Raw genomic sequence first — 12,839 nt, forward strand, 5'->3', positions numbered from 1 at the left:
GTAATCACAGGGAAAACAATTTGTAAAAGGGAAAAGACTGAATAATGGATTACTTCTGCAGTATTTTTAATTTCAAAAAGGGTAACACAGGAGACTTAAGTACAGAAACCCACACTCTGTGTTGAGGAAATAAAAGGAACCATCCAAGTGAGGTCTCCTGTGAATGAAGTATGTATCCTACTAACTTTCAAAATGTCATTTTAAAACATTTCTGGTCATTCTAAAATTTCCTTAATATACATGACACAAGTGTCTACCTTCTTAAATGGAATATATTAGATATAATTTAACCTTTTTCCAACGTCTCAGAGACAGAATTATGAACATGATTTTCTCATTGGAGACTGAACAGCAATCGGGGTTGGGGGGTGGGGAGAATAGGAAGGTACCAATATTTACTGAGCACCTACTATGTGCTTTACTCCATTACCACATTTAAATTAAATTTCATTTTATCTTCCCATAAATCTATGCAAGGATGAGGAAACTGAGACTCCGAGAAATTAATTCCATGCCTCCCAGCCAGTAAATGGGACACTGGGCATGAATCGCAAGTTAACCTGTCAAATCTGAGGGCTGGTCTCTCTAGAAAGGTGCATCTGGTTGTGTCCACCTAAGCAAAGTAAAACCCTGAGGCTATGCTTTGGAGTGCTGTGACCGTATGTCACATTTTCTTTCTTCTTTTACTGTCATTTTTTATCACCATCAGCAAACTGACCTCTAAAGCTACCCCCTCACCATACCTTCCAGAACTCTAGCAAAATTATGTCAAAAAGCAAAGTTTATTAGAGTCAGGTCAAAATTAATTGTAAACAGACTCTGGATGGAGCCCACCACTACAGGTAAAGGGCAAGATTTTTAGAGCATGAACTCTAATATCTACTTTGGCCACCCATTCTGGCTTTGGACTCTATTTCAAAAAGGTGAGGTTCTCTCTTAGGTGATGTATTACCATAATATATCTGGTGATATATTACTATAATGTGTTGCTACATACAAGAACATGTCCCAAGGACATTTTGGCAACATTAAAAAGGAAACAAACTGTTTAAGAAACTGTTTTCAGGGACACAAGAAATAATGCACACCAGAAATCTAAAAGAGCAAGATAAATTCTAGAACGGGTAAAACTTTGGGTTTGCTAACCTGAGCAGGACAGGGAAGTAAAAATTAAAGGAAGAAAAGAAAATGCTGGTGGATATATACAGCCCAAGAGAGGCTGAAAGAGGCAATGAATGGAAAATAAAATGCTAGATAGTAGTATTCAAAAGCATCACCATCACAGGGGTCATTGTTGGGACACTGTTCTTTTAAGAACCAGTCATACTAACATTGAAACACCTAAAACAGTTGAACAAAGAGCAATTTTTATGCAGACACAGACACACAGATGAAATGCACACAACAGAAAGCCCAGAAACAGAACACCAGTATTTTAATGAATTTGTTATTTGATAAAGGAAGCATCATACATAAATTTTCTTTCTTTCACAAACAGCAAATGGTGTTGGAATAGTAGGCTAGCAATTTTAGGGTTGGCAGGAGATAGGGATCTAAAGTAAATCCAGTTACGTTAAGTTCAGGGGTTTTCGTTTGGGTAGTTTTCGTTTTTAGTACAACTATGCCCTTACTGATTTCTGCCAACTGGATCTGTCCATTTCTGAGAAGGGCGTTGAAGTCATCCACTATGGTAGCAGAGTCATCTATTAGTTTTTGCCTCATGTACTCTGATGTTCTGTTGTTAGACTCATACACATTAGAACTGTCATGTCTTCCTGGAGAATTGATCCTTCTATCATTATGTAATACCCTTCTTTATCTCTGATAACTTTCCTTACTTTGAAGTCTGTTCTGTCTGAAATTAATAGCTACTCCTGCTTTCTTTTCATTAGAGTTGGCATGGTATATTTTTCTCCATCCATTTACTTTTAATCTATATGTGTCTTTATATTTAAAGTGCGTTTCTCATAGACAACAAGTAGTTGGGTCATGTTTTTGACCCATGCTGACAATCTCTGTCTTAATTGATACGTATAGACCACTGATACTCAAAGTGATTATTAATATGGCTGGATTAGCATCTACCATATTTATTACTGTTTTCTATTTTTTGCCCTTGTTCTTTGTTCCTATTTTGGTCTGCCTTCTGCCTTCTGTGATTTTAATTGAGTATTTTATATAATTTCATTTTCTCTCCTTCTTACATATCAGTTATATTGGTGGTTGCCCTAGAATTTGCAATATCCATTTATGACTAATTCAAGTCCATTTCCAAATACTCTCTGTACTATCTTCACAATAATTTTATAAATCTAAAACTGTTCCAAAATAAAGAGGTTATTTTTTTTAGTCCTAATCACAACCTTTTCTTTTTCACATAAACAAACATTCAACAATATAAACATTAAAATTTTTGGACAGCGTAAAAATGTGTAACTAACATAAAGAAAAATAGCAATTAGGGAAAATATCTGAAGCAAATATAACAAAAGATTAAAGTTTTAAAGTTCATAAGTATGTAAGAGAGACAGTGAGTAAAAGTTAAGCATGTAAGACTAGAACTTATATAAAAGGAACTACAATGTGGTAAACAATGGTAATAAAGAAAAATTTTAAAAACTTAAGCAATTAGTTATTACTTGAGTAGCAAAACCGTTTCAAATAGCACCCAGTGGTGATGCTAAATTTTATTTTCTTTACAGATTTGTTTACTTATTTGAGAGAGAAAGAGAAAGAAAGCAAGTGTGAGCAGGGGGAGGGGCAGAGGGAGAGGGAGAGAAAGAATCTCAAGTAGTCTCCTTGTTGAGTGTGCAGCCCGATGTGGGACTCGATATCACAGACCTGAGATCAAGACCTGAGTAGAAACTAAGAGTCAGACGCTCAATCAACTGAGCCACCCGGGCGCCCCGTGATTCTACATTTTAAACCACTTCACTTACACAGTACTGGTAACCACATAAACCGATAAAACTCTTTTGAAAGTGTTACGGACTGAATTGTGTCCCCCAGAATTCATGTGTTGAGGCCCTAACCTCCACTGTGATGGTGTTTGGAGATGAAGCCTTTGGGAGAAAATTAGGTTTAGATGACATCCTGAGAATGGGACTCCCATGATGGGATTAGTGCCTTTGTATGAAGAGGCCTCTGTTTGTCTGTCTGTCTGTCATGTGAAGACCTAAGAGATGGCAGCCATCTACAAGTGGGATCGAAACCCCATCAGGCTCTGCACTCAGCGCAGGGTCTGCTTTGGATTCTCTCTCCCTCTCCCTCTGCCCCTCCCACTCGGGCTCTCTCTAAAATAAATAAATAAATCTTTTTTTTTTTTTTAATATTGTATAAAGAGCAATAAAAATCTCCATCCCTTTTAATCCAGTAATCCTACATCCATGAAGTTAATCTTTGGAGATAATTAAAAAACATGACAAAGCTATATACGTGAAAATACTCATTACTTAGTTTTAAGTTTTTAAACTGGTTAACAACCTAAATGTCTAACAAAGGAGAAATGGATAATTGTGGTGTTCCACTTGATCTAATAGGGTATCATGTAAAATCAGTACAAAAACTATGCAGACTTACAGGATATGCTTGTAATAAAATTAAGTGCACACCAAAAGTGAAATTCCACAATATGAGGTTACTCATGTAAAAACACATGAACAAGATGTCATAGGGTTGGGTATAAACAAATAAAATTAAATTTGTTGGAAAACATTTCTTCTTTTTAGTTGAATTAAGGTTACAAGAAATAATACTCAAAAATATATTTGCTAGTAACGTTAGATAGATTCTTTCTTAAGCATTATCACATCCTAACTCTTGAATTACAGAACTGATTTCTTTTTGGCAGTAGTCACAACTCTCAAAAAGTAAGGAAGAAATATTTACACATTTTATATAAGAGAACCAGCAATTTTTCTTTACTATATTTTATTATGTTACTACTCACATAGAGATGGTTTCCATTGCATCTTCAAAGATGTCCTAGAGGGGAACAAAAAATACAATGAGTTTCTCAAGAATTAAGAACTCCAAATGTAGAGAAAATGAGTATGTACATAAGTGCAGGAGCGAGGGTTAGGGGACAATCTGGGTGGGATGCAGTAGATTCACTCAACTTTTACTAACGGGCTGTCTTCCAGAGAAATCAAGCAAATGAATTTTAGTGAGGTTTAATTTTTTTAAAATAATTAAGACAGATAAAACTAGCAATCACACTGGGCTAATTTGAAGAGTGTGATTTCCTTAATGGAATTATTTTTCACTTCTCAGTCTCATTCATCCAGATACAGAATAAAACAACAACTGGATTTGCCCAATTTAGTCTTCTCTTACTCCATGGCCAAGTTAGCATCCTCTAGCCCTTCCTTTCACATCCAGCTCCACTAACGTCCTGGCTAGTCTTCCTGCCACCAACTTTGTCCCAGTTAATCTTTACCACAAAGGCAGCCCTTTCCTTCATGCCACTGGCCTGCCCATTCAAAAGCTACAGCAGGAAAAAACTCAAGTGCGCACACACACACACTCATACGCACTTACAAACACACACACACACCTCACACTGATACACACTAACACCCACTCAAACTCACAGTCACACACACACACTTGCAAATATACATCCACTCACAAACTTACCTACACACAAAGCTCCCTCATAGCTGCAAAAATCAAATGCACACTCTCATTCAGATATTTGGGACTCTCCATAACCTAGTCCAATCTTCAAAGCATCTTTCTCCCTACATCTGTGCCACCACCACCATACCCAAGCACAAGGAACTCACTGGTCTCCCCACTCCCACGCTTGACACCCTCCATCCGAGTTTTCACACAGCTGTATTCTTTTCTTTCTCTTCTTTTCATAAGCTGGTGCCATTTCACTGTCCTAGGCCTCTTTATGAGCTTTCCATTGCACTTAAAAAAAACCCGAACTCCTTCCCATGGTCTACAGAGCCCTAGATGGCTCTACCACCCTCTGACCACCTCTCCACCGACCTGCACCCTGGCTCACCCCATTTCGTGTGCAAGTCTCTCTTTCTGTTCCTTGAACAAGCCAAACTCATTCCACACCTCTCTTCATCATGCTCTCCTTCCTAGAATGCTCTCCGCTCAACTCTTCCTGTGGCTGACCCATTCTCATCCTTCTATTTCCAACTCAGAAAGAGAATGTCTCTAATAACCTCAATTAAAATTACTAAGAATAGCAGCTTAAAGTTTCTCATCATCTGATTTATTTCATTTATAAAATTTATCAAAATCTGTAATCATCTTATTTACTTACTCGGTTACAGTCTGTCTCCATCAGAGCAGATTCTTACTTATTATGTCTACAGAAAAATCACCAAGGCTTGGCAGAGTAGTTGGTCAATAAATACATGTTGCCTAATGAATGAGTAAATTGAGCTCAGGCTATCAAGGCACTGATTACATCATCTCATTTCCAGCTATGATGCAGAAATGAGGAAAGAGGGTTATAGAACTTTTCCCTTGTGTGACAATTGATACTAAACAATGTTTAGACTACATGGAGCTCTACATTTAGGCAGGAAAGAAAAAAAGTGTATAAACACTAAGAAGAAACAACACGGTAAGTAGTGGCAGAAGTTCAGACTTCAAGGGACTCCTGGGTGGCTCAGTCAGTTAAGTGTCTCTCTTCAGCTCAGGTCATGATCCCAGGGTCCTGGAATCAAGCCCCATGTCAGGCTCTCCGCTCAGTAGGAGCCTGCTTCTCCCTCTCCCTGCTGCTCCCCCTTCTTGTACTCTCTCTCTCTTTCTCTCTGTGTCAAATAAATAAATAAAATCTTAAAAAAAAAAAAACCTTAAAAAAATGTTTTTTAATAAAAAAAAAAAGAAGTTCAGACTTTAGGATCCCTGACCCATTAATCTACTACATTGGGAGGTAGGTATACTCAAGGGCAATTCAATCTTAATCGCACTCTCCTGCAGCAAAAGCAGAAGCTCATAAACCAACTAGTAGAAGAGAAATGAGCTAGTCCTGAAGCAAAAGAACCTAAGCCAAGAGTAAAAAGATGCTTCTCTGGCCACTATTAAAAATGACCAATTGAGGGGCACCTCAGTGGCTCAGTCAGTTAAGCAGCTGCCTTTGGCTCAGGTCATGATCTGAGTCCTGGGATCATGCCCTGCACCGAACTTCCTGCTCGGCAGGGAGTCTGCTTCTCCCTCTCCCTCTGCTAACTACCCCCTGCTTGTGCTCTCTCTCTCTGTCTGTCTCAAATAAATAAATAAAATCTAAAAAAAAAAAAAAAAAAGGAATGGAGAAAATCTACCAGAGTTCTAGGATATTATTCTAATAAACTAGAGATGAGAAAGAGAGGGACAGAGAGAGAGAGAGAGAGAACTTCATCTATGAAGGCCAGCCAAAAGGTGAAAAATGTTTTTCATTTAAAAAGAGGAAAGGTGGGGCTCCCAGGTGGCTCCATTGAGCATCTGGCTCTTGGTTTTGGCTCAGGTTGTGATCTCAAGGTCACAGGATCCAGCCCAGCCCCAGGCTCCCATTCATTGAGGAGTCTGCTTGAGATTCTTCCCCCCTCCCTCTCCTTTGCCCCCTCCCCTTGCTCACAGGCACTGTCCCTCTCTATATATAATAAATAAATAAAATTTTACATATATATAAAAAAAAGAAAGGTAAAGAGAAGAACTAAGATTGATCGAGCGCCTATCACGTGCCAGGAATTCTACAAAAGTTATCTCACTTGTTCCTCCCCATTCATAGCAAGTAAATCCAGGTAAATCATAGGTAATTACCTGACCCATACTACACAGCTGGTAAGGGAAGGAACTGGGATTCGATCTCAGATCTTCAACTCCCAGTTATTTTTTTTAATGTCCAAACTATGCACAACCTGGAACTCAGGCAGCTGGGCAGGAGCGGTGGGGGGAGGGGGCGAGAGGAGGGGACAGTGTCTTCTCACGGTCATACCGCAGCATTGTTGAACAATTCCTCCCAGCAATTCTCTCATTCTCTAGGAGAATATCCTTGTGTTTGACTTGACTATTTACTATCTGATTAGAACGCAGACACTGTGAGGTTACATGTTACCTTCTAGATTTCTGAATGGCAGGAAAACCTTAAAGACTACAGTTTTATTACCCTGTAGGGCATTACCCAGTTGTACGTATGACCTAGCAATCTTAATCTATCCTTGTTTTTTAAGCCTATAAATACCCAGTTCCTCAAATACTCTTTGAATCAGTTTACCATCTCACTGGTTTCCTCCACTGATGGGTCAAATAAAACTTTGACATGTTCATTTTGTATCTTTATGGGAATTATATTTGTAATTTGTGGAAATTATACATTAACAGCAACAACACACTCTCTCCCTAGGTACCCGCAAATACGATGGTTTCCCAGATCTGTGTGAAAATTGATGTGGACTCTGCCGGGGGAAGAAACACCAGAAGTCAGAGACCTCTGTTCAGACCTCCCACAGCTTATACTCAGGGGCCAATGGCTTCCTTTTCCTTCTGTTTCTCTAGGTTTCGACACCCAGCTCAAATTCTATCCCTCTGCTGCCGCTGCCTCAGGAGCTCCCTTCCTCTGTGGATTCCCATCAAGACCCTTAGGTCTGGCATTAGATCCGACTGCTAGTCAACAGCCTCCCACCCAGCACTACGTACACCCGCATATATCGTCCACAGAGCATAACTAGATTTCTCTACCTATGGCCTCTTTGCTTCTCCACTCACCACCAACTTCCCAGTGCTTCTCCACTGCTGGTTTTTATTTGCCCAGTGATCACCGCAAGCTGTTTCCCTTAAATGTCCCAGGCCTGGGTAGGCTCAACATGTGAACTCCAATTGAAACACATACGATCAGAGAAGCATCCAGAGTCCTTCCAGTTGAAAGACAGTAAGAGAGGAAAGACCATGCCGCTGACAAATATGACATGCTCATAGGAAAGCCCCTGTGTTTAGTTTCTTCCTGGAAGGCTGCTGCATTTGCCTCCCCCATTCCCACGCTGGGCCAACCCTGAGGAGCGACTACCCTTGGGCATAGTGTAACAAATGCTTATTTGAGCCACACCTGGCTCCTAATCATGCATTGCCTCAAAATGGTACCTTCTTCCAGAGCCTATCTTGACTCCGTGGCTGGAGTCAAGGGCCATCGTACACCTTTTGAACCCACTTTATAACCCAGCATAGTATTTTGCACTTCACAGACGCAGTAAATAATCATTGCTGACTGGCTGGCTGAGTACCCTTGTCTTAAGAGGAAAGGTCCTTACCTTGAGCGGTTTTATTTTGCAATTTAGCAAATGGGCTAACCCTGTATGTGAAAGAGTCCCTGGAGGACCTTCTGGATGCAAGGCTGGCACTCCAGGGCCTGCTCCTGCTGGGTGGGGAGCTTGAAACCTCCCCCCGCCCCCAGATGGATAGAGGACCTGGTTATGGGAAGAGACACAGAAGTGAGGAAGGGGGATGGGGGTGCTGCATCAACTATATGGCTTTTTAAGCAATTTTCATCTTAATTTGTTACATCTGTCATATTCTGAGTGGCACAAATGCATGCAGGTGCATTTAAGTGACCCTAAGTTCTTAACAAATATCTAAGAATCTTAAGATACCACTGATGAAAAGGTTTACATTCTGTTAATCCCTAGTGGGGCACGGCAAAGAATAAAAATGACAAATATGCTATTACCAGTAGTAATTTAAATACTCTGTATTGAGGAACCTGGGTGGCTCAGTTGGTTAAGTGTCCGACTCTTGATTGCAGCTCAGGTCATGATCTCAGGGTCATGAGATCGAGGCCCACCTTGGCTCCGCACTGAGCGTGGAGACTGCTTGGGATTCTCTCTCTCCCTCTCCCTCTGCCCCTCCTCCACCCCCCACACAGGCACAAGCACACTCTCTCATGAATGAATGAATGAATGAATGAATACTCTGTATTAACTTCCAAAGAGACCCAATGGATTTACAACTTTTCAAGCCTCTCCATCTGAATTTTATTTTGCAATATGAAAAGGACTATGTGGCAAATATTACTCCAAAAAAAAGTAGGAAGAAACATGATGAAAATTAAAGCTAGCTACCACAAATCCAAAAGGCTGAATCACTTCCCTAGGCCTCTTCCTTTCTCCCTTACCTCCTCCTCTACTTCCTCCTCCTCCTCTGCCTCCGCCTCCATTTTTCCCTCTCTCATATGGATGACTTCCTGGGTCTGGGAGCTGATGCTACCATGTTCTCATTGAACTGTTGTTCTTTAGGATGACAAGGTTTGATGGGGCTCTGTAGACACCTTCCTCCTCAGTGCAAGACCCCCACCCCATAGTCCCAGACCCTCCTCCCTGGAGCTTTCACCCAACATTCCATTCTATTGACCAATGAAGCTGTATGTTTGGTACCATGGACTAAAAGAACCCTAGTGCTGCCAAGAACCCTGACAAGTCACAGATTCTACCCCTGGCTCTGGGGCACGTCTGGACCATTCCCAGGACATGAGGCATGAAGAGGATGCCCAAACCTCTCCGGGGACTAGGGTGGCGATTAACAGCTATGGGTGTTGGGGTCCTAAGGACTGCAAACATTCCTCTGCATGACATTCACCCCTGGTGAACCAAGACGTTCAAAATGGTTGCTGAACCACTATATTGTACACCTATATTGTGCACCTAATATAACACTGTATGTTAACTGTAATGGAATTAAAATAAAATGTAACTTAATTTTAAAAAAGATGTTCAAAATGGGAAACCAGACTGACATCAGCTGTTATAGTTTATCACAGTGACATACCAGGAGGATCTTTCAGATATTAGATGTAAATCTTTTCACACATAAGAAGAAGGGGCACATTGCTAGTTAAGAGAGAAATATATAAACTTAAGTGACATCATTCCCCACTATAACGTCAACAAAGTATTGATTTTTCTAAACCAGGGTTAATTCATTTAAAAGACATCTTTATTGTATGTCCATGAAGTGACTTTTATTTTTTTTTTAAGATTTTATTTATTTGAGAGAGAGATTGAGACAGAGAGAGAGAGCATGAGAGGGGGGAGGGTCAGAGGGAGAAGCAGACTCCCCGCCGAGCAGGGAGCCCGATGCGGGACTCGATCCCGGGACTCCAGGATCATGACCTGAGCCGAAGGCAGTCACTTAACCAACTGAGCCACCCAGGTGCCCCTCATGAAGTGACTTTCAGAAGAAAGACTGGGCAAAGAACTTTTTAAAAAATATATGCACCCGGAGCTCACCTCTCCGGAGTCATTATGCTCACACCTGCCATCCATTTCTCTATAATCTTTTTATCAAGCTCAAGAAGGAGCCCATGGCCTTGTGGAGCATATAAACTCCCCACCTGCATCCGAAGGGTTACCACCAGCTGTCTTACATGCAACGCTACATTTTTTTTATATTTCATATTGTTTGAGGGAGGCCCTGAAACCCACTGAAGCCAAATATAGAGCCCAGCTTCAGCATCCCCATTACTGGGTAGGAAGGGTGCAAACACCACTCACACTCCTATTAGAGGATTAACATCAAAGCAAGTTGTCTGTGAAAACTTAACTGACCCACAGGGCTCTTAATCAAAGGGAAGGAAAGGAACTGGGGCCCATACACTAGACACACTCACATTCCGAGTTCCCACTTGGCCTTTGTAGTGAACAAAATGTGACCCTCCCAAGGTTTAAAAAGATCAGACTATGAACATAATTCTCAAACGTAGCAGATAAAAAAGAAAAAAACATGATAGTCCACCTTCTGAATCTGCCCAGAAGGCTTGTAAAACCTGATTTTGAGGGGATACACAAAGTAAAAAACTGGAGGTTTTCAAACATTATTCAAAAATAGAGTTTTTTAGGGGCACCTGGCTGGCTCAGTTGGAAGAGCATGCAAGTCTTGATCTCAGGGTCTTAAGTTTGAGCCCCATGCTGGGTGTAGAGATTACTTAAATAAATAAACTTTTTTGTTTGTTTGTTTTTGTTTATTAAAGATCTTATTTATTTGACAGAGAAAGAGCGAGAGAGAGGGAACACAAGCAGGGGGAGAGAGAGAGGGAGAAGCAGGCTTCCCGCCGAGCAGGGAGCCTGATGTGGGGCTCGATCCCAGGACCCTGGGATCATGACCTGAGCCGAAGGCAGACGCTTAACGACTGAGCCACCCAGGCGCCCCAATAAATAAACTTTTTTTAAAAAATAGAGTTTTTTTAAATTCTAATAATACAAATAGTAAGTCAGCTGCCAGAAGAAAAAAAAATTGTGCCTTAGAAGGTGGCTAAGTCAGTTAAGCAGCTGCCTTCTGCTCAGGTCATGATCCCAGGGTGCTGAGATCGAGCCCCATATCGGGCTCCTTGCTCAGCGGGGAGCCTGCTTCTCTCTCTGCCTGCCACTTCCCCCTGCTTGTGCGCTCTCTCTCTCTCTCTGACAAGTAAATAAATAAAATCTTTAAAAAAAAGTTTTTATTTTAAACGCTCATCACTTGAGATTGAAAATAATTTCACACACTCTCCAAGTACAGCATTAATATAGTTCTCTAGTTCCTCTCATGCCAGGAAAGTACTCTAATATTACCCCACAAGTTCTGTTTTAAGTTTCACATTTACCAAAAATCACAGATCTGATAGTGAAAATTGGGGATATAGAAAGGATTACTTTGAACACAAAAATAAATTGAGCACATATTTACTAAGCAACCATTACATGTTGGCAAGTGAGGTTTTATTCAATGATTCACTCAAGCATTAAAATGGTTTAGGCCTGGAAGTTATATTTAGACCTGCCTGGGTCGGAATCTCAGCTCTACCCCTGACTCTGGAGGGTTCTCACCCTTATAATGCTCCACTTCCCCACCTATAGAATGGGGATTCCAACCACCTCCCTGGATTGTTGCAAGGATGCTAGTGAGATAATGCATGTCAACAGGTCTGACTCAAAACAGAATCAATAAATACAATGCCATAGGATACTAAGCGCTCAGAAATGGGATGAATCAGTGGACTCATAAATATGACAGACCTGGGATCCCTCACTGGATTTCCTCGATAACTCTTTCACACTAAAGATTCTGCATCCTCTTTTGGAAGAGAGACAAAAAAACTGAATGGGGGAATATTTATAGCAAATAGGTGCTCAAAAATGTTAACTGCCTTTAATTCTCCCATCTTAAAATGCCTTCACCTCACATCCTTTAATGTCAGTGCATTACCCAGCATGATAAACATAACTTACGGGCACAGAGCCCAGGACCTCAGCTCACAGGGGAGCAAAGTGACCTTGACCAACAATGTAACTTTGGCCAACACACCCAACCTCTCAGGGTTCAAGCCTCCTCATGAGTAAGGCAGAGAGGATGGCACAGGTATCATCCCTTACTCAAAATCCTAAGTTCTCCGAACTAAACAGAAATCCCCCCCAGTAAAGCAGCTGTTTGTCCATTATACATGCTAAAATAAAATCCCTCAGGGAAGGCTGGCATTCAGAAGGACTGCATCTAGAAGGAATGCTGGGCTTTTCAGAGTTTGAGCCAAATCAGTGGTACTAACTTGATCCTCAAAAGCTACCTAGTGTGGGGTCACCTGGATGGCTCAGTCAGTTAAGCGCCTGCCTTAGGCTCAGGTTATGATCCCAGGGTCCTGGGATCGGCCCGTGTCAGGCTCCCTGCTCCGCGGGAAGACTGCTTCTCCCTCTCCCTCTCCCTCTGCCTGCCGCTCCCCCTGCTTGTGCTCTCTCGCTCTCTCTCTCTGTCAAACAAATAAATAAAATCTTAAAAAAAAAAAAGAAGAAGCTACTTAGTGTGTTAAGTATCAAGCAAAGCAGCTCACACAATGATTCTCTGGAATTGCCGAGAACTTCTACTGAAGCACAGAGAAA

General features: G+C 41.2%; 1 protein-coding gene across 3 annotated transcripts in view; it reads right to left on the reverse strand.

The window, feature by feature from the left end:
* Positions 1-12,839, reverse strand: part of TTC39B (tetratricopeptide repeat domain 39B) — a 125,989-nt gene that overhangs the window by 86,800 nt on the left and 26,350 nt on the right. For all 3 annotated transcript variants that reach the window (XM_036073427.2, XM_078061212.1, XM_078061211.1), the window contains one exon: positions 3,950-3,984. In XM_036073427.2, coding sequence (XP_035929320.1) covers positions 3,950-3,984 — 35 coding nt within the window. The remainder of the gene's footprint in view (positions 1-3,949; positions 3,985-12,839) is intronic.

Source organism: Halichoerus grypus, chromosome 14 (assembly GCF_964656455.1).
Source record: "Halichoerus grypus chromosome 14, mHalGry1.hap1.1, whole genome shotgun sequence".
Lineage (NCBI taxonomy): Eukaryota > Metazoa > Chordata > Mammalia > Carnivora > Phocidae > Halichoerus > Halichoerus grypus.